This window comes from Lethenteron reissneri, chromosome 7 (genome assembly GCF_015708825.2).
Source record: "Lethenteron reissneri isolate LAM-NWPU_2019-01 chromosome 7, ASM1570882v1, whole genome shotgun sequence".
NCBI lineage: Eukaryota > Metazoa > Chordata > Hyperoartia > Petromyzontiformes > Petromyzontidae > Lethenteron > Lethenteron reissneri.
In genome coordinates this window covers 6,346,874-6,369,159 of record NC_083785.1, presented here as the reverse complement: position 1 = coordinate 6,369,159, position 22,286 = coordinate 6,346,874, and the positions used below count along the sequence as shown (strand labels likewise).

Sequence of the window (22,286 nt, the reverse complement as noted above, 5' to 3'; positions counted from 1 at the left end):
CAACCGCACACGTGATGCTGCAACACCACGGGAATGTTGGTAAATCACGGTGGAATATTTTACTTTCGGGAAATAAAAAAATGGGCATTTATTGTTTGCAATTTTACATTTTAGACAAGATTCGAACCGTGTCACGTTTGAGGGATGCGTCGGTGGCAGTGGCGGCCGCGGTCATCTCGGCCACGCGTCTCGGGATAGCCACACGCCACACGCCGCGCGCGTTCCACCAGAGAGGCTCGACACGGCGGCGTCCGCTCCGCCGTTGCCAATTGACTGACACCGCCACTCAGTGGAGCAATGCGCGCCGCAGTCCGAGCAGCTCAGCCTGCAGGGTGTTCCTGCAGAACAGGTTGTGCCCGTGTAGCAAATGAGATGTCGCGGTGGGGGGGAGGGAAGAGATTTTTGGGAAAGTGTTGGCCGGGCATCTTGTTGCTCAGCGTAGTGGGTCCTCGCAACCGAGAGGGCGGTGGGCTTACACAGCAAGGCAGCGCGAAGATTCTGCTTCGTGCCACTCCACTGCTGGACGAAGGCCTCCCCAGTCTGTAAGTGTTCACAGACACGTCTCTGAACAGCCAGCGTGTGCGAGTGAAGCTCAACGCGATCCGTGAAATGTCGTCTCGTGCCCCGTGTTTGTCGCGGTATTTTGTGACCCCGTGGCTCGTTGGAAACGCCGATCGACGGGCCCGTGCCGTGAGTGGAGGCGAGGGGGGCCTCGTGCCGTACCGGCAGGCTGCCTCTTCTCTCGCGGTGACCCTGAACCCCCCGAGACGTTGCTCTCGCATGACCACGTGGGTCATTGCAGGTTGAGCTGAGCTACCCGTTAAGCTGAATTTGTTTCGCCACGTGACTGACATTGTTGACATTGTTGGAGGTGGCAAGCAAAGGCTGCTCGATGTTTGTGAGCTACGGCGAATGAACTTGAGAGGCGTTGTGGACAACCGCTTTGACCTGTGTAATGTTTAAGGTACCCATGCTATAACTTCATTTGGAAGACTTTTACAAGCCACATTTGGTCCTGTGTTTTGGTGTCATCTTCCCACGTGGCTGTACAATGATTGAATGATTCGATTTTCTCAGCGTCATAATCATCATCTTACGTCATGTTTATACGTCACCTCCCGTGTCCAGTTGATCTCGACACCAGGACAAAGGGCTATTTGAGATACTAACAAGAGAATTGCTTGGTACGGTCGTGATTGCAGACCGCTCAGTCATCGTTCTCTCAACTCAACGCTTTGCGGCCAGTACGGCGCTGTGGGTTATCGCGTTATTTTTAGGACACCGCCCAATTTCATCATCAGGGACTGCGATGTGCTCAAGGCAAGGGCCTGCGCGTAACATACTCTAATACCCATCGTTTACAGTCAACCCCTTGACTGCGCCGGAGTGAATCTCGCGTGCCCCCCCCCCCCCCACAGAATACAGTAGATCTGCCCCCCCCCCACAGAATAGATCTGCCCCCCCCACACCCCCCTCCCCACAGAATAGATTTGCCCACGCCCCCCCCCCCCCCGTCCGCAGCACCTCGGACGCCCGGCAGGGTGGAGGTGGTTGCGTAACCGCGCACCGAAATTCGGGCCCTGCGTCGTGTTTGAGCAGCTGCGGCGAATATTTACTTGGTGGCCTCGTCCGTCTGGGTGGTGCAATAAATCCATATTACGGGTTTTTTTTGGGATTAGATCGCGTAAACATATACATGTGTCGTTAAACCCGCCACCACCCGACACGGCCAACTAGTAAGGGTTGTTACGTAAACAGAACATGCACAATTCGTTACGAGTACAGCACACCGGTGTGTTGGAGAGTAAGTCCACAACATTTTCAATCTGAGTACGAAGTTTCGCCAGTAATGACAACGAGCATCATCAGGTGAACAGCCAGATTTGTCCGCCTGGTGATGCTAGTTGTAATTACTGGTGAAATGTCGTATTCAGATTGTAAATGCTGTGGATTGGTCTCCAACACACCGGCGTGCTGTACTAGTAACAAATGGGCACGTTCTGTTTACGTGACAAACCTTACTAGTTGGCTGTCGAGTGGTGGCGGATTTAACGACACATTTATATATTTAATCTCCAAAAAGTTTTGAAAGCCTACCACGTGTTAACCTGGTGCAATAAGTCTCGAGCCTTGTCTGGCTCACCACCACCCTGGCCCCCAATCCTCCTCCTCCTCCCGTCTCGACCTCCACCCGCTCCTCCTCCTCCTCCTTGCGGGCTGGTCTGTTTGTAATGGTGGTCAGGTGGGCACCGTGCGTCCAACGAAGTCATTCATCTCGGGGAGGTCGAGAGTCAGCGTGTGCCAGCACCTCCACACGGTCCACTTGTCAACATCATCCGCCCCCCTCCCCTGCCCCAGCACCCACCACAAATTCCGTCTTTGTCTTCCTCTTGCCTTCCTACCTTGGGGGTTTTTCCCCAATGAGGAGCCGTCGCGCCAGTGGGGGGGGGGGGGGGGGGGGGGGGGCTTCCCGTGAGCCTCGCTCCGCAAGTGTGCAGTATCCCCCCTCGTACCTCCGTCTGACAATACAAAGTCGCTCTCTGGAATTCCGTTATTTTTGGTATTCCATTATTTTCCCGTGGAGTATCGCGCAGTCTCCCGACTATACAAGGCTCAATTTATCTGGCCTCTATCTCAGTCTGCTATGAAGAAGGACCCCTCCCCGAAACGTCGCCCATTTACCCTCTCCAGGGCAACGCTATTGACAAACGTGTTGACTCTTTGTTATTTGTAGTGGTGGGCAGGTGGGACAGCATTGCGGGGGTTTTCCGCGTGGCCTCAAGGGGGCGACGGAGGGGGGGGGGGTGCTTGAGCCCGGGCCCGTTGCCGTCCGTGCCGACCGTCGCCGCGGGCTGGTTGGTGACCTCGTTCCTGGGCACACTTGGCCGAGGCCGGACAGCCGAGTCGTAACGCTGTCGCTGCTGTTGTCCTCTCCTTACAGCAGGTTCTTAGTTATTTTATGTTCATGATTGCGGTGTGTGGGTGTAATTTGTGTGTATCTCTTGTCTATCATTGGTGAGTAATGATTCCTCTCTCCCCGCAAGCGAAGTTGCCGCCCGTGTTTTTGAGCGTCGGCGTGTCTTCGCCGTTTGTCTTGAGCAGAGTTCTTTGACCCAGTCGTACATTTTATTCATGGCGGTGATTTGTGGTAGAAAAAATCTGGATAAAATCCCCCTTAAATTTAGGTCACAACGATTTTACGGGAAATTCCACGCATGTTTAGACTCAGTTCTGGCCAAATTAATCATCTTATGAAATAAAGAGGATATATTCAATGAAGGTAAACGATCTGAAAACGTTGACACAATAACAATCCACAAGTTGTCACGCGAGAGCGCTGTGTGTCTCTCCGCTGTGTTTTCGGGTTGTTGATCGGCACCAAACCCACGATCACCATCACCACCACCACCATCACCGCCATCATCACCACCACCACCGCCATCATCACCACCACCACCGCCATCATCACCACCACCACCGCCATCATCACCACCACCACCGCCATCATCACCACCACCACCGCCATCATCACCACCACCACCGCCATCATCACCACCACCACCGCCATCATCACCACCACCACCGCCATCATCATCACCACCACCGCCATCACCACCGCCACCATCACCACCGCCACCATCACCACCGCCACCATCACCACCGCCACCATCACCACCACCACCAATAACCACCACCACCGCCACCATCACCGCCACCACCAACACCGCCACCATCACCGCCATCATCACCGCTACCATCACCGCCACCATCGCCACTACCACCATCGCCACCATCACCACCACCACGTGGGGTGCCATCGCTCCACGTGCTCAGCTAGGCTCGATTGTATATCGCGAAGAAGCTTCCCAGCACGTGGAACGAAACGTCGGACCTAAGGTCCAACAACACGCGGAGCAACCCGAATGTACATCGGAGAGCTGAGACCTCGTTTCTGCCGTCACCTCTGGAATTGCGCTGTCCGTGGAATTTCCCCAACGCTCTGGACGTTATTTTACTGCGACAAAGTGGAATTATCTCTCATTGCGCCTTTAATTAATAAATAACGTACATCCCTTTGTCAATCAAATGGTGGATGAAGGTCCTCTCCCCCATGTTCGGCATAGGTCATTTATTGGCCATAGCTTCACCATTCTGGTCAGTGCTAGTTGGTGAAGGAGAGAGGCCCAGAACTGGTTCACAGATCACTCGCCACTGATGTTAGCCGTGGCCATGAATCTACTGCGCTTACCTGCTTATGAAGGTCATTCCGTCTACTTGTCTTGAACTTTGAGAGGACCTGTACAGGTGTGTTCTGGAGTGTTCCATATGAAACATAGGTAGCAGCCTTGGTCAATACAAGCACCTTTGGTCGGGCAGTGCTGGCTCATTGCCCCCATTTGTGCCAAAGGTAACCAGGCCATCAGTGTGAAGTGATTCGAATTTGCACGCGTGTCCGGTTTGTTTGTTTAAAATTCGCACAGCGTCTGTTATTCGTTACGTGTGGTTCTGTTTGGATGCCTGCCAAATCTCTCTTGGCAAATGGGATTGTGAAATATCGCCGCTCTTCTGGCTAACGTAAAGGTAAAGCATATTTTCGCTCCGAAATTCAAAGAAGTCTTCGCAAACGGTCCTGCGTTTATTTCGAATCCCGCCTCTAGCCCTGATTGGCACACGCGGCGATGTTGCTGCTGCTGCTGCTGCGGAGAGAGAGGTCAAATTATTCCCGACAATTATCCTCGTTTGAAACCCCCGTCCACGTGATTGTGTTCGGTTTAACCTCGGTTTTTTTTCCGTCTCGCTTCTCTCGTGTACAACAACAGAATCATCATCATCGTAACTGTCAGAAATGACCCGACTGGAATAAACACGAGCCCTCTGAACACCGTGGCGGACAAGGGGGTGTGTTTTGTTCTTTTAAAAACAAAGTTACGTGATTGGAAAAAAAACCGCTTTGCCGAGACGAGAATTTTCCATTTTCTCCATCTCACATTCACCCTTTGTGTTGACATTGTTTTTTTAATTGAACCGGGTGCTTCGTTTCCTCCCACACGTATAAACACTCATCATAATTGGCATGCAACACATTAATCTACGCGTCTCCGCGTGCTGCGGATTGCACATAATTGCGATATTTAGTTGTACAAATGACGCTACAGTACTATATAAGCACACATTAGTATACAGTATAAACATAATATCATAATTGGTGGTGGTCAAATTGACGCAACTCGACGGAGACGCAGCTATAATTCTTAACCCGTCAATTGAACTTCAAGAAAAAAAAATCTGCGGGAACAGGCCGTGGCACTTGTGCGTGGCAGCGGTGCCAGACAGGAATACTCCCGGGAGGCTTCCACAGATTTCTAAAATTAAAAACTACACGGCCGCATGACCACACCACGTGACCACCGCTTGTGACCCGCTCCTCGCGACTCAATGTGCCTCGTGGCTCTCGGCAAGATGAATATTTTTGGTATGCGGCTGCTAGCGTCATCGAGTATTTAATTCCCATCCCCTCGTGTTCCATGATGCCACAAGAGCCGTAGCAGTAGCAGCAGCTTTCACTTTGCATTGACATGTAACAAACGTATTTTAAATTATGCGTGATCACTCAAACAGCAGCAGCAGCAGCATCAGTTATTTGTTTACACATTTAGAATTGTAGCAAAAATGCACAGGCCTGGATCAATTCAATGCTCGGGGTTGTTTGGCCGTGTTTTGTCACGCTCGTGATGGGGCACGCGGAGTCGCGTCAGATATGACTCGCCACTCGGGTCGCCGAGTGCGTATCGCGATGCTCTAGCCACCGCGAGACCGTTCTGTCCCGTGAGACGCAGCGTCATTAGTGGTAGGGCGCTGTTAGTCCCTGGGACAGGGAATACACACGTGTACCACCTGAAGTGTCAAATCGGTGGCACTGCTTTATTTACATGGCCAATAAGTGTGAGTCATGATGTGACCTGCATGATGTGACCAGGCAATGTCCACTCAGCTGGCTGCACATTAAGAGCGGTGTACCGCGCCATTCACCACAATTTGACAATTATTATTTTATGCCAATTATTCGCCTCGGAAAGCCTCAGTCTGGAGACTTTATTCAGAAGCATCCTGCGTTCAGATCGGGATTGACCCTCTAAAAAAGAAAGGGGTGTGCTGCTTCTTGTGGGAGGAAAGTGGGAGCATCCTGAGAAAATCCGCCACGAAAATGAGATAACGCTCAACCATCCACACAGACGGATTCACGAACCCACCATTTGCTGTCCAGTCGTCTACTTGGCTGCCGTGTTGCATTCTCGATAGCGTCTCTGCGATCCTTCCACCCCGCCGCATGAAATGCTTTCATGTTTTTGTTTTATAATGAGGACAAAACAGCCAATTAAGAACACGTGGCATGTGACAATGACAGGGCCCACGTGACTGAACATTTCGGCTCTGCCTTTATTCCGTGGCTCCGTCATTAAGGTCCCTTCGATGCCACGTGGTGGTGAGGGTGGATGGGTGGGTGGGGGGGTGTTGTGTAATTTCACGTGTCGATTAATTGAGCATTTAATTAATCCAGCTGTCACAGCAATGTAGGTCCCTAGACGTCCGTCATCCGCATAGCTCATTAAGCGTGCCATTGACTGCGTCACCACGACGCAGGCTGCACGCGCGCGTTTGTCGCCGGATCCCAAATTTGGACGCGGTGTGAAGAGGGCGCAAACGGAGTGTGACGGGTCCGAGTTCGAGTTACGAACCGGTTCTCATTACGCACGACACCTGGTGGCAGGGGCAGGAAGAGCAATGGGTGGGGGGGGGGGGGGTTCGTGCCACGGCGGCTGTCAAAGTGCGATCCGTCAAAGCTGAGAGGCATCATTAAGCCGAGGCGAAGTGACCGGGTGAGGTTTAGGGGGCACGGGGGGAGGGGGGATGGGATGGGGGCTTGGTAGAGAGTGGTAGAGTTTCGGTGCGAGAGGGAACATCGTGAGGGGGTGGCCGTGGGACGAGACGCGTTTTGGGTCAAATCATACTTCACCACGTCAGACAAGGCTGCGTGGATTCGCATCCTGATTCGGCCACTAAGCCTAAAACCTCTTATCGTGATCATCACCAGCCGTGATCTATCCACTGCTGGACTCGAGCTCAGGCCTTCCCCATCCCAAAATCGTCGCCATCACGTCTCTCGCGAAATAACAATCCAGCTACCACCATCACTGCCTCTCCGCGGCGCTTCATCGCTGGTTGGGTTTAGCCAGAAATGCCCCCGTTGCGATCTTGACAGATCTGCACACAAGTAGTCCGGTACACGCGAGTCATAATTAAAAAATACTTTATTAGAATCATGAGTACCACACCTGCTAGCCACGCATTACAGGTGTGTGTGTGTGGGGGCGGTAGCGCAGCGGTTAGCGCATTCCTCTCCAAGCCCACCGATCAGAGTTCGATTCCTGACCATGGCTAACATCACCGGCGAATGATATCAGACCTTGTCCCCTGCCTCCCCTAGATCGACGTAGACTTCAATAATTGCTTTGTGCGATTAGTGTTATGTGTGTGTAAACATCAGCACTGGGGAGACAAAGGCGGCTGGGCGTAGGTGCAATGTACACAGAGCACACCAAGAAGGAGCCGCTATGAGGCTAGATTTAGACAAAGGCAGTTTCACGCCTTTTATTTAATGAAGCCATAAGAATATTATCAATAAAGATTGATTAGGAGTGGTAGTGAACGAGCGAGCTGTGTGTGTGTGTGTCAGCAATATCGGCGAGTGATCTCGAAGTTGGCGGGGGAAGGGGGGGGGGACAGTTGAAGCGTGGGGAACGGAGCAATTTTGGACGTTGCGGTGCCGGGGCCGAGTCAGTCTGCGAAGGCGCCACGACTCCTGCGAACGAACGACAAAGGGGGCGAGAGATCAACGTCCGACTGCCCCGAGACGGAACGAGTCGATGCATACAAAGCCCTTTTGTGACTCCTCTCCGCGCCATGCGGAGGCTTATTTGACCACACTTCACCCACGCCGTCAATGGAGGCGGCGAGAAACGGTCGCGGGATCGTAGAAGTGGAGTACAACAATGGATGTCGCCGTACTGCCCTCTGCTGCCCCGCAGCGACGGCACGTGCGCGATGGCCTCGCGCCATCCAATCACGATCCAGGCTCAAGCACCCCCCCCGCCCCGCTCGGCTCACCCAGGTGTGACGAGATTCGACGCATTCCGCTCCGCTGCGATCATCGACGCCTTTGGGGGGGGGGGGGGCTTTAGTTTTTGTTTAACACGCAAAGACTCCGGGAGTTCGACACCGAGAAACAGGCGCGTAAATACACGCCAAGAGACGGAGACTCGCCAACACAGACAGACGACGACAGGGACAGAGAGAGAGATTGACACACCAACCACAATGACAGCCGCACATTCATCACTCGTCACCCAGGGCGCTTGTGCCATGCTAGGTGCACTTGGAGATGGACACAAATACAAAGATCTCCCGTGTAGCCTTCACAGACTGTTGGGGCAAGTGCTGTTTGCGAGTAGCACCTATGGAGATGCACACACACGCAGACAGACGCGTAGCAAGTGGGGTGCTCCCTGTGCGATGGGGGGAGGTGGGGGCACTCACGAGGGCTCGCAGGGCCCCCCGCTGCTCTGCAGGAGCCGCATGAGCTGCTGCGTGGACAGCTGCTCCAGGATGAAGCTCAGCTCCGCCGAATCGGGACTCACCCTCGGCATGGGCCCCACCACCTCCTCCTCCTCCCCCTCCTTCTCCTCCTCCGCGCCCCCCAGGGCTGCCGAGTCCAGCATCGCGTCCTGATCGCTCAGGAGCCTGGGGCCCGCGGGATGGGAAGAATAGGAGGGGTAGAAGTGATTGTGAGGGATGGGAAGAATAGGAGGGGTAGGGGGGATTGGGAGGGATGGGAAGACATTGGAGTGGAATTAATGTGAGGGACGGGCGGACCTTGTAGGGCTGGTGGATGTGAGAGGGATGATGGTAGGGAGGCATGGAAGGGATGGGCTGGATCGGTTCACTTCCAGCTCCGAATATTAAAATTGCGAGTTTAATATACGACAGAGATTGTTTCCAGGGCTTGTGACATTCATATACAAGGCGTGAATAATGGGGCCTCCGACACAGGCTGTGTGAATTCCAAATGTGAATGGCGTCATTTCACGACGCGTCACCGCCTTCGAATTAAACGTCGCTCGAATCGTGCGTTCTGGGAGCACGTGACGAGCCGCCCGGCACACACCGAGACGACCATCGTGAGCTTCGCTGCGTCACTCGACCGACAGTTTTTGTTTGATTTCGTCATTTCGGCGCACACCGCGCTATCATTTGTGGTGCAGCTGCCGTTAGAAGCGGTGCAACCAAAACAAAGCTTATGGCGGGGACCCCGGGGTCCCATAATCCCCCGGGGTCCCATAAGCCCCCGGCTCTCGCATCAACTGCGTTGCGACGTCAATTTATGTCTGTTGAAGGCGAACGATACTGTGCTCTATTCCTCTCGACAAGCTCTACACGATGCTCTAATAAAACGTTTTAAAGTTGTGTTTATGACTACGGCAATTTTGTCAACGATGAGTGCTGCTGGGTGAAGAACGAGAGGATTGATTTCTGGTGGGTCTCGCTGCGTTTACGTGCGCGGTGGGACGGAGTCGCCAAAAATATATATAATTTAGATTTTGACTTCTGTTTATTGGGGATCCCCGGGGTTCCACCATGCGGTTCAAATAACAACACGTCGTCTTCTTCTTAAAAACACAGATACATTTAAACGTTGCCTATTATCATGTCTCCTTAATCCATCTCTCAAGCGAAGCCTGCCTTGTGGACAATGATGTTTCGCGAGTTATCACGTTCGTCTCAGACACCCCTCACGTCATAATACCCCCCCCCCCCCCGCGTGTGCAGAGTATGACCACGCGGTATGCAGTGGGTTCACTGCCTCACCAAATGCCTCGGCTGCTGTTTACAAGCCCGTCCATTGAAAAGGGAAGCATGTGTTAATCGACGCATTGATCTTAATCGATAAATCATCACATGCTTCGCCATTCGAGAGTTCAGCACTGATAATCTTAGTTCTTTCGGTAAAGTCACGTAGGTAAAAAATGAAATAAAAATTAATACAAAATAAAACAATGAAAATCACAGCCAGACTAGCTGTGACTAGCTGTAACGGTCACACCTGATGACGGAGACTTGTGTTGCCTCCGAAACGTCGTGATTTTCATTGTTTTATTTTTATTAATCTTTATTTCATTTTTTACCTACGTGACTTTACCGAAAGAACTAATATTATGAATCATTGCAGTCACGAAAGCTTCAAATCTAGTTCAGCACTGGACAGCTCCCGGTAGAGGTGCTGAATTAATGATTCATGATTCGTGGATTGAGAGTGATTCTTACGCACACAACAGATGCATACGATCGTCTGTCCGATCGTTTATCGGGTGAGGATGATGGAGCAGCTGACAGAGCATGATGGTGGAAATCGAGCGGCAGATTGAGCAGGCTAACGCAGCTGGCTGTGGAACTACGGAGTGGAGTCGAGTGGATTTTGTCTAACCAGCTGAGAACGCAAGAGGACTCGAGATGGAGCGGAGTGTGGTGGAGGCAGGAGGTGGGGCTCGGTGTGGTGGGTCGTGGTGCGATGTTGCTGGGAGACGGAGCTTTTACAGTGAGCCGGCGGACCGAGTGAAGTGTGACGAAGATAGGAGCAGAGATCTTGGAGATTGCGTCAGAAGGGGTGGAGCGGGGAGATGGAGCTAGGAGATGGAGCGAGGAGTGATGGAGTTAGGAGATGGAGCGAGAAGTGGTGGAGTTAGGAGATGGAGCGAGAGGTGGTGGAGCAAGGAGATGGAGCGAGGAGATGGAGCGAGGAGATGGAGCGAGGAGATGGAGCGAAGAATGGTGGAGCTAAGAGATGGAGCGCGGAGATGCAGCGAGGAGATGGAGCGAGAAGTGGTGGTGGAGCGAGGAGAGTGGTGGAGCGAGGAGGGGTGATGGAGCGAGGAGAGTGGTGGAGCTAGGAGAGTGGTGGAGCTAGGATGAGTGGTGGCTCTCCGGTCTCGTACTCGCGTTTGCCGCGGCCCCTGTTCCTCACGAGCCAGTCGACAAAGTCCTTGGCCGCCTTCCCGTCCAGCACGGAGCTGTAGTCGCTCGCGATCGTCCCCTCCGCGTGGCGCTTCTCCTCCGCCTGCCGCCGTGCTGGGGCTCTGACGTGGACACCACGAGGGGAGTTAGGGGCAGGGGGCAGGGGGCAAGGGGCACGGGGCTCTTCTATATTGTAAACGAGCACTACTACCCGGCGTCGCCAGAGACTTGGATTGCGTGACGTCAGAATGCACAATGCGTGACGCTGCCGCATGCGGGTAACATCACAGATGTGACGTCACCGCTCACTTGCCGTGCAAAATATATCCATTATTGCGCCCCCTCCCCCCAAATACAAAAGTCTACTTTTATACTTTTTACATTGTGTTCAGTCTGGAAGCTACCCACATTCCAAATGTTAACTTTGTTGCATGTTGGGAAGTATGCTAAACATTTCGAACAGACACACATATTCACAAATTACCCTTTTAAATATATAGATGCGATTATGAACATCGATCCTTACCTGTGTATCGATAGTAGTGCAGTGTTCGCGTGCCATTTTTATTGAGAGACTCCTGCTGTGTGTGGTGGTATCTTGGTTGTGGTCTCGGACTGCTTTGGTCTTGTTTTTGCTGCCTTGCCAAAGCTTGATACATCGGACTTACATAACTGATTAAGTATTCGTATGTTGTGATTTGTTTGCTGTTGTAAACCTGCTGACCCGCCCCATGCGGGGCATCTATGAACAAGAGCTTCATAGCTCATCGGATTCCTCCTGCAGTCTCAATACAGAGTCTGATGATGTATGTTCAGTTCCTTCCCTTCATTGTTTCACCATCACCAGTGCCCGATGTCAAACACGCCATCGGTATCGCCCTGTCGGATCAATACGAGAGGAGCTTTCTAGACTGGAGGCGCTGCCTGGTGGCTAGAAGATGTTGACTCCCTCGCCTGCTATACAGGAGGTCGTGGGTTCAATCCCGACCTTGACGCCTGTTGTATATATGGGTTAGATCGCGTAAATATATAAATGTGTCGTTAAAACCCGCCACCACTCGACACAGCCAACTAGTAAGGGTTGTCACGTAAACAGGACGTGGCCAATTCGTCACTAGTACAGCACACCGGTGTGTTGGAGAGCCAAGCCACAACATTTACAGTCTGAGTACGACGTTTCGCCAGTAATTACAACTAGCTTCATCAGGCGACAGCCAGAATTAACGACACATTTATATATTTACGCGATCTAACCCAACAAAACGCTTATGGATGATATTGTTCTCGAAAGCCTACGTGTCTCTCTCTTTCTCACCATCATCATTACGGTGGCTAGGAGATGTTAACTACATCGCCTGCCATGCAGGAGGACGTGGGTTCGATCCCGACCCTGACGCCTGCTGCTGTATTATTTGGAGTTTGCGTGTCTCTCTCCCCGTGGTCGCCTGGAATTTTTTTTTATCCCGGTCCTTCGGTTTTTACCGTCCACAATTAGACTAAACACACGTGTGTTAGGGGATTTGGCTGACATCAATTTGCACGTGATGATAAGCCACTTCGTTGAGCTATTATTCGCGTTGCCAGGTCGCTGCTGAAAAATAAGCTATTAGCTTAGTGGGATTTACCTGGCAAGATAAAAGAAAATAGTTTAAAAAATATATAGTTTTATTCTGGGTCCTTCATTCCGAGGTTCTGGGCTACAGCCTCTAACCCCCTCCCCCCTCGCCTCTGAGTTCATCCGGCCCTGTATACGCCCCCCCCCCCCCCCCGAGAGAGGGACCGCGGGGGGCGGGGCGGGGGGGGTCTCGTGGTGGTGTCCTTACCGGCCTCTCTTGGTGCCGATGAGCCAGTGCACGAAGTCCTTGGCTCGCACCGTGTCCAGGTATTTGCTGTAGTCGCTCGTGAACGTCCCCTCCGAGTGTCTCTTCGCGTTCCTCGCCTCCGCCTCTGACCAGGAGGGCTCCGCCTCTTCGACCCGCGCCTCCTCCGCGGGAACGCTGCGGTCATCATCATCATCACCACCATCATCATCGCCATGATCATCATCATCACCATCTTCACCACCATAATCATCATCACTATCAACATCATCACCATCATCACTATCAACATCATCACCACCATCACCACCACCACCATCATCATCGCCATGATCATCATCATCACCACCATCTTCACCACCATAATCATCATCACTATCAACATCATCACCATCATCACCATCATCACTATCAACATCATCACCACCATCACCACCACCAACCATCACCACCACCAACCATCATCACCATCATCACCACCACCATCATCACCACCATCACCACCACCATCATCATCATCGCCATGATCATCACAATCATCACCATCATCACCATCATCACCATCATCACCACCACCATCATCCTATGCAAAACAATTACTTTTTGCACTGGCTGGGTCAAGGGCACGACTCCTCGCGGCCCCGAGCCGTCGCCGCCTGTTCGGGCCCCGCGATGTAACTCATAACCCGTCTAGCTTCCTGCAGCGATGGGCATCCGCTCTCCTGCGCCTGAGCACGTGCGTGTGTGTGTGGGTGCGTGTGTGTGTGTGGGTGCGTGTGGGTGCGTGTGTGGGTGGGTGCATGTGTGTTTTGGGAGCGGTAGTGTAGCGGTTAGCGCGCTGCGCCCTGAACCCGGCGACCTGGGATAAATTCGATTATCTGAACCGGTCCTGAGCCTCCCCTAGGTCGACTCAGCCGCAAATGAGTACCTGGTGCGGTGTTGCAAACATCTCCACTGGGGAGACAAAGGCGGTCTGGCGTGGTGCTCACCACCCACCCCCTCATGTACCATTCCGGCCTTAATAGGTGCTGCTACTCGCTAAAAGCACTTGTCCCAACAGTCTGTTAATGCTTCACGGGGGATCTTTGTCTTTTGTACGTCTGTGCGCGTGCCTGTGTCTTGGTCTGCGCCCTCTGCCCCCCCCCCCCCCGCGCCGCGACTCACCTGTCGTAGCTGTAGGTCTCGAACACGGGCGAGGAAGAGACTGCGCGGGGCAGCGCAATGCTGATGAGCAGAATGCTTCCCAGCGCCGTGCGCGTGATGCTGACCATGGCTGTGGTGAAGCGGTGGTGGTGGGGGGGGGGGGGTAGATACATATTTCGCATTAATATCTCACTCTGAGATGCTTTTGACAAATATTCTGTCATTCACTGTCTTGCGAGGTCGTCGTGGGGAGCCAACGCCGTCGATGGCGCCACCGCTTTTTTTGTCGCCAACGCTTTCTGCCCTCGACCGCCCCCACCCCCCACAGCAGCAGTATCAGAATCGGTATATATACTGCAAAAATCCGATGAGCTATAAAGCTCTTTTTCACAGATGTCCAGTCGACACGCAGCGCCCTCCACGAGCTGCCCTCCCAGTCTCTCCCACCACCTGCTCGTTGGTTTTCCCCTTCCTTTTCCCAACTCGTAAGTTGGTGGAACCTTGCTCAAGGTTGGGTCCCCCACGCTCGCGTTCCATTCCACCCCAGCCGATCCCATTGTCTCATCTTGACCTTGCGACTCATCAGTCGGGCACCGTGGATGTTGAGGAATGGCCAGGGTGAATCGTGGTCCAGTTATCTTATCCTTGCCTTTCCTTGACAACGTTTTATTGGTGATACCATCAACAAATTGATGCCATTCACAAGAGGCAGTAATTTGGTCTCTTTCAGGAAGGTAGTGAATTGAGACGTTTGGCGAACTTGATCTTAAGGAGTGTTTTATGTTGCGATCGGACGGAGCTGTGGCGTAGTGGTGTGCGCATTGCGCTATGAATCCGCCGGTCGGACGATGAGATAATGATGGCACGATGAAACATTTTATTTGCGTCTTGTGTGTACATTTTCGTTTTTCATCAAGAAGATTTGCCTAGTAGTCTAATAGATTTTTCCAAAGTTTTTTTTACTCGAATGAACAAATATTATTCGATGAAAGTATTCATACCTGCAGTGTGATGATGATGATGAGTGTTGTCATTAATTATCTCGCTCTCATCTGCACTGCACGCACGGAGTGACGGATGACAGCGTCGAAGTTGAGCGCGTGCGGCATGCAAGATGAGTCGTCGCGTTCTGTTTGTTTAAGCGAAACTATTTTTATTTTACCAGGTGTGGGCCGACTGAGCTGTATATGTATGTTTCAGAAGCGACCAAGCTATCGCAAATGATAGCTCAACGACGTGGCTTGCCATGGGAAAATGTTGAGCAGGCAAACACTATAAACGCACGTTTCTAAATGTGGAGGGAAGGAAAGCCGGAGGACCCGGAGAAAAAACATCCACACGGCCGCGGGGAGAGAGACACACAAACTCCACATATATCGCAGGCGTCAGGGTCGGGATCGAACCCCCCATGACCTCCTGCAAACCAGGCGACGGAATCAACATCTCGCCATCGCGTTTTAAGATCAGAGCCTTCCTCGTTCTCGGTAAACTCACGATCACAGTGGGTTTCGTGGCCAGATGGATTAACCACCTTCGGTGAAGATTATACCTTGTCCCACACACGATGATGGTTATATAATTCTCACAGGAAGAGCCTCACCGATGAGTCTCAAAACTTGCGTTATCAGAAGGGTCCTGCTACATTGGCACGCTTGGCCAATTCCCTTTCGCCAGCGGTGAGCTCTCGTACATTATTGAGATCGGAAGCTCGCGGATCATTTCACTTACGTATTTTGTTTTCTCTCTGTCCAAAAATAAACTGTAAAATGAATCGACTTGCGCAAACGTAAACAAAGCAAATCCAATTTTCTCGGTCCTTCAGTGCAGGAGAGACGACTCACAGGTGTGCCCCTTGCTCAATCAAAGCACGCCAATTAATCAATTAAGCCTCGTAATCATTCTACGATTATCCATTTAGAGATGCCCCGATGATTACCACTGGGGACCCCTCGTTACTCTCTTCTAAGCACGTGACTGAACAGTGTGGAAACGATGCGGAGATTTTCGACATTTTTCTTAGATTGGTAAGTGATTACCTCCTCTACAATTTCTCCCCATTATCTCGTATTTAGCATGCGCGTGGTGCCGTATTCCTCCAAACGGAAGACGCTCCCGTGAAAGTAAGACGCGCACCCCGGGAGACGAGGTGAAGTCGAACGTCTCCCACGGGGGTGGGAGAGCGGGGGAGCGTGGTGCCCCCTTACCTCGTTCCGACTTGTCAAGGCGGCGTTGCGAGCAGGAAGCCGGCGGTGGTGGTGGCGGTGGTGGCGGTGGTGGCGGTGGTGGCGGTGGTGGCGTGTGGCCCCTTAAGAGTTGGGTATCTGGATGAGGAAGGCTGGCTGGTTGTATGTCATGCCACTGGCAGGCGGCTGCACGTTATATACGCGCTGCGGGTCGGCCCGCGTCTACCTGACCCCCCCCCCCCGCCCGCCATGGTGACCCGAACAAAATCTGTCACGCGGCATGCACCTGTAGGGGGGGTCAGGAGAGGGTGGGGGAGAAGAGGGGCGACAAGAGAGTGGTGGTGGTGGGGGGGGGGCTGGGGGGGGGGACCTGGGGGGGAGGGATCAGGAGAGGGTGGGGGAGAAAAGGGGCGAAGAGAGGGTGGTGGGGGTGGTGGGTGGGTGGGGTGGGTGGGTGGGGGAACGCCGAGTTCTGTGTCTGGACACCAACATCAGTGACGAATATGTAAGTCGGTCCTGGGCCTCCCCTAGGTCGACTCGGCCTTAAATGAGTACCCGGCGCGGTGTGTAGCAAACATCGGCACTGGGAGAGACAAAGACGGCCGGGCGTGGTTGCTGGCCACCCACCCCTCGTGTGGCCGTGCCGGCCTTGATAGGTGCTACTCGCTAACAGCACTTGCCCCGACAGTCCGTTTAGGCTATATGACCATCTTTGTGTGTGGGGGTGGAGCATGGTGTGTTTGCACATCGCACTCCGAACCCCGTGAACCTAATTTCCATTCGCGCTCAGGCCGTCACCCCCCCCCCCTAGGTCGACTCGGCCTTAATTGGGAACCCGGCACGCAAACGCGACAACCAACTCGGGTTAGATTCCCGGCGAGGGTCAACACCGCCTTGTCACTGGCGTCTTGGACGTGGCCTGGGCCGTGCGGGCTGTTTGACTATACTTCACCACGGTGGTCAGTTGGTGAAAGAGGAGGAAGGGGGGGGGGTGTAAACACAGCAGCATAGCACAGCACAACAACGCACTGTGTTGCACCAACATCAGCCTACAACGCCTGTCTATTATAGATTAAAACATCTGCCTCCCTGGCCTATGTGCTGTGAAGGTGATGGCCCATTGCCAGAAACGTCGCCTATTGTATATGTTTTCCTGTTAGGGCCACGCACAGTGTTGTTCTTGACGAATATGTTCAGTTTTGTTCGTGCCTGCGCACCACTACCAACGAAGCAGCAGCAGCTCCAAATCATTGGCACGGAGTGCACGGTGATTGCCCGTCCAGGCACTCACCAGGCTCAAGACCTGCTTAGCCTCCGGCATCCGGTGAGTTCTGGCGCAATCCGGGCGATTTGGTCAAAGCCTCCGAGGTTGGCTCAGCCTCAGCATGATTTGGTCATTGCCTCCGAGGTTGACTTAGCCTCAGATGAGTTGGTCATAGCTTCCGAGGTTGACTTAGCCCCAGATGATTTGGTCATTGCCTCCGAGGTTGACTTAGCCTCAGACGAGCGAGCATGGAACAATGGAGAGACAAAAGGCGACAGGGTGCGGTGCCGGTTACAATTACACCCTCGTTGGACATTTCAGCCTTAATGGGTGCTCGCAAACAACTCTTTGTCATAAATACATGGGGTATTTGCCCTCTCTGGGTGTGTGTGTGTGCGAGTGCGTGAGTGTGCATGAGGAGCGGTAGTGTAGCGGATATAGCGCTACGCTGCGCTACTAAGCGTCCCGGGTTCGATTCTCGCTCACAGCCAACACAGTGACGATTATCTGAACCGGTCATGGGCCTCCCCTAGGTCGACTTGGCCTCAAATGAGTACCTGATGCGTAAACATTGCCACTGGTATTGGCCACCAACTCCCTCGTGTGCCGTGCTGGCCTTTATAGGTGTTCGCTAACAGCACTTGCCCCAACAGTCTGTTCAGGCTATACGGGGGATCTTTGTCTTTGTGTGCATGATTCATCGAGCAAGCATGCCTAAAGAGGTGGCGCTTAGAATGTCTGCGTGCGATGTATATATACGTGTGTGTGCCGGTTCCTGGGCCCTCCACTAGGTCGACTCAGCCTTAAACGATTATCGAGTGCGATGTGGAAACATCGCCACTGTGGAGACAAAGGCGGCCGCGTGTGGTGCTGACCACACTACCCCTTCTCGTGCGCCGTGCCGGCGTGTTGGGTCACACTCGCTAACAGCACTTGCCCCGACCGTCTTGTAAGGCTACATTGGGGATCTTTGCATTTTTTGTGTACAGTGGAGCGGAAGTTACGTATTGGTGGTTACCATATTGCGCTCAGGACCCGGTGATCCAAGTTCGAATCCCGCTCACTGCCAGCATCGGTGCTGTATCTGAACTGGCTCAGGGGCCTCTCTTAGGTCGACTCAGCCTTAAACGAGTACCTGGTGCGACGTGTAAACGTGTTGCGAGATCTCGTTGGCGCGGTGCGTTCACGTTAACGAGGATGAACTTGGGGCACGGGAGGGTGCGTGGACTAGGCCACGGAGCACAGGCGGCGGATGCTTATTGCATGAGGTGAAGTTTGGGGCATCTGGGGGAAGGCCAACTGGGGGGAATGGGGGAGGATAGGGGGTGGGGGCACGGAGGGGGGGGGTTGATGGGGGGTGGAGGAGATGACGCTGGCGCGGAAGATAAGAGATGACCATGATTGATGACTTGGAAAATTGCAAATGGCACTTTAGTAATTGTGCCACGGCGATTCTAAAACACTTCATTCACCGCGTTGGTTCGTACGGGTTTGTAAAGGGAGGGGGGGGGATCAGTTTAGATATCAATCGCCACCGATGCATGTGTGATGAACTTCTTCCGCACCGTACGGAGCCAGCCGTGCTGATCGGAGGTGCGGGGACTGATGGTATTCGTGGCGCGGAATTGAACTCGTGTCGTGAGGCTCTTACTGCGGTATTTATGTTTTTAAAATGATAATAAAATAATCAGACAGACCTTTGTCTGTTCATGTTTTTTTTTTCTAAATGGAAATGTGACAAGTCATACCAGCTTGTGAATACCCCAGACCATTATCTCCAACAAACTCCCATATTATCATCACTATGGTTAATTATTATAATTTTCAGATGAGAAAAAAACTCGAAATGGGCAAAATATTTTTGACAAGAGACTGGTCACGCCGCATACATACACACCCTTGGGAGACAGAAACTCGCAGACGTTGTTAATGACTCAAGATAATCGGTAGTCGTTGTGCAGAATGTAAATTACGAATTAAATATGCCATACTCGCCCTCGTATACCTTCACATTAAAGGTATTGCTTCCACACTCTGGATCGAACCCGGTCAGGAATTTTGCTCGTCTTGAATCAATTTTCGCACTTCCAGAAGGCCCTGTAGCTGATTGGTTGTGTACATATTGATTTATTTACATGTGAAGAAAATCGATAGGTCAAGGAGACGTCCGCTATTTTATTTAGTTTTTTTTTTAATCAAGATGACCCAACCCCGTTCGGGCCGGGATAAGCTGTGGTGAGCCGGCGAGAGTGTCTGCCTAGTTTGGGTTTAGGACGACTGATATCCCACTGTTTTTTCACTTTCAGTTTTTTTCAGTTTCATTTATTTGGTATAGCCCTGTGAGCCATTCGGCTCTTGAATCGGGTGCAAGCGCAACAAACAAAGAACATGAACAAGACAACATCTTAAAGTGACTATGTGACTATGTGCAAACAGAAAAGGACCCAGTGGCTCATTCCATCAAGACCCTTTTAACTTAATATTTTACTCCGTTTCTGCCTCTTAACGGAGCACAAGATAAGTGATGGGCAGGTGGCGTGTGGCGGGGCAAGATGTGGGTACTCCCATCCACTGCCAAATCGTTGGGCTGAACGTGAGAAGAGGAGTCCAAAATACTCCTGCAGACTCGAGGGGCGTTCTAGAGCTCCCCCTGGTGGGATGTCCTTTCCGCCAGCAGTAGCATGAGCAAGACTATTGCAGGGCTGCACCTTAAACTTCCCACCCCTGTCCCTGGCCTTCCCTGCGGTTTACCAACCCCACCGCTCGGTCTGGGCCACAGACGCCGTCGTCCATCGGAAGGGGGCATGAATCACCACTTAAAGCCACGTGCCCTCCAGACCTCGACAATTACTGGCGGGCTCGCTCGCTGAACTCGCTCGCTCTCTCCGCACAGTTCATTGACTGGCCCCCTCGCATCGCGGACTTATCGCAGTGGAAACGAGAACGGACTTAAGAGGAGGAAGTCCATCGAGCGTGACAAACCAAACGCACACCCCGCGCAATTAAAGCGGCGATGCGCGGTGTTTAACGTGTTGGACCGGACGGGGGTGGTCGTGGAAGTGGTGCCGGTGTGGGGGCTGCAGGTGATAGGTGACGGTTGATGGGCGGTAGGTGACAGGTGGCCTCTTCAGGTGTTGCCGGTTGTCCGTGGCTGCCAGGTGGAGGCACCGCAAGGGCCGGAGCCGTCCCTCGTGTCATTGACACCATTCAATTTCCACGTCTTTTTTTTTAATAAAACGCGGCGGCAAACACGGCGCACGTGGCGCAACAAAGGGCTTTGTCCAGAAATAAAATAAATTGTAATTTCCGAGGGAGCGAGGTATGGTGACCGCACGGCCGAGATGGGGTGGCGCAAGCGGAGGAGATGTGTTCCGATCACAGCCACCGCTCAAGTGTGTGGCTCCGCGCGTTTCTGTGTGCGTGTACACACGTGTCTGTAATATTGTACGTATGTCGCTGTGTATGTATGTTTGTGCGTCTGTGCGGGGAGCGGCAGTGTAACGATTATCGCGCTGCGATGCGAACCCAGGCCACCCAAGTTCGATTCCAGCTCATGGCCGCCAACACCAGTGACGATGATCTGAACCGGCCCTGGACGGTCCCCTATGTTGACTCAAATGAGTCGGGTACTTGGTGCGGTGCGTGAACATCGCCCCGGCGACATCATCCCTTGGTGTGCCGTGCCGGCCACCGCAGGTGTCCACCAACGGCACTTGCACCAACGGTCTACATGGGGGGTCTTTGTCTTTGTATGGGGAGCGGTGGTGTCGTGGTTAGCGCACTGCGCTACGAGCCTGTGGCGAGCACTCGGGGAGACAAAGGCGGCCGGGTGTGGTGCTGCTCACACCACCCCCTGGTGCGTCGTGCCCATCGCAATAGTTTACCGTGCAAGCGTTCAATTCTTGCATCTAAATCATAGCAAACGTGCCCAACTCATATCGTTTCGAAGACGAGGTGAGCCCGGTTGATTCTTAGTTAAGTGAGAAGCAGGGATTGCCAGCTCTTGTAAGCATGGCGCTGAGGTGGCCAGGAGACGACACTGCAATCGATTCCCGAATCTCCCTGGCGATAGCTTCACCTCGGCGTGTCCACCACTTGGGGTTCTCCAGCCTCGCTCATCTCCACACACACGGAGACAATCTGCCTTGTACGGAATGGGCCAAACATCCCAATGTAGCTGAGCCCTGTCAAAACATACCTTGCTGCTCAGTCGACGGGGCTTTCCTAGGTAAATAATGATTGACACTGCTATATAACGATTGCAACTTATCAGGTGCGGTAGTGCCATGGGGCAGTCAAACCAGCGCAGGTGAGTGACCGCCTGGAGAGAGGCACACGCCGAGAAGTAGAGAAGGGCAAGACGAGGAGCCGCACGGATCGGATCGCGCACGCAAGTTGGAGGAGGAAACGCGGCACGTTGAGTGTTAAGGAGAGTGGGGATGGAGCCGGACATCGGTCGCAGCGACGATGACTCGGTGGTCAAGACGAACGACAGAGAGAGCGGTAGCCAGAGGAGAGCGCAGCGCCAAAGTAGCGATCGTGGGCCGTTCCATCGCGAGACGCTGGGAAATGATGACAGCTTTGTGGGAGGCCTTCATCCAGCAGTGGATAGATCATGCATGATGATGATGATGGTGGTGTTACCGGTTGGCCTGCTGCTCAGGGACCTCGACTGCCAATTAGAACGTTTTGAGTTCAAACCTGGTCTGGGGTCAACTCGACTCATCATCTGTTTGGGGTTGATAAAATTGGTACCACCCTTGTGCCCGTTATTATGGATGCATAGGTGAGGGCGACGACTCCCTACTC

At 52.9% G+C, this 22,286-nt stretch overlaps 2 protein-coding genes across 5 annotated transcripts in view; one reads left to right on the top strand and one right to left on the bottom strand.

Moving 5' to 3' along the window:
- LOC133356531 (low-density lipoprotein receptor-related protein 2-like) overlaps nucleotides 1-4,880 on the top strand; it is a 69,962-nt gene extending 65,082 nt beyond the window's left edge. For all 4 annotated transcript variants that reach the window (XM_061574108.1, XM_061574118.1, XM_061574100.1 and 1 more), the window contains one exon: nucleotides 1-4,880. This exon is cut by the window's left edge and continues 1,418 nt beyond it. The gene's annotated coding sequence lies outside the window, so the exon portion shown is untranslated.
- Nucleotides 4,881-7,321: 2,441 nt separating this feature from the next.
- Nucleotides 7,322-16,364, bottom strand: LOC133357093 (glucagon-1-like). Its single transcript, XM_061574876.1, has 6 exons — nucleotides 16,235-16,364; nucleotides 14,052-14,160; nucleotides 12,891-13,064; nucleotides 11,049-11,189; nucleotides 8,596-8,799; nucleotides 7,322-7,861 (listed from the first exon to the last, which is right to left on the bottom strand). Exons 2-6 carry the CDS (start codon nucleotides 14,156-14,158, stop codon nucleotides 7,837-7,839), a joined length of 651 nt encoding a protein of 216 aa, XP_061430860.1. The 5' UTR covers nucleotides 14,159-14,160; nucleotides 16,235-16,364; the 3' UTR covers nucleotides 7,322-7,836.
- Between the last annotated feature and the right edge of the window lie 5,922 nt (nucleotides 16,365-22,286).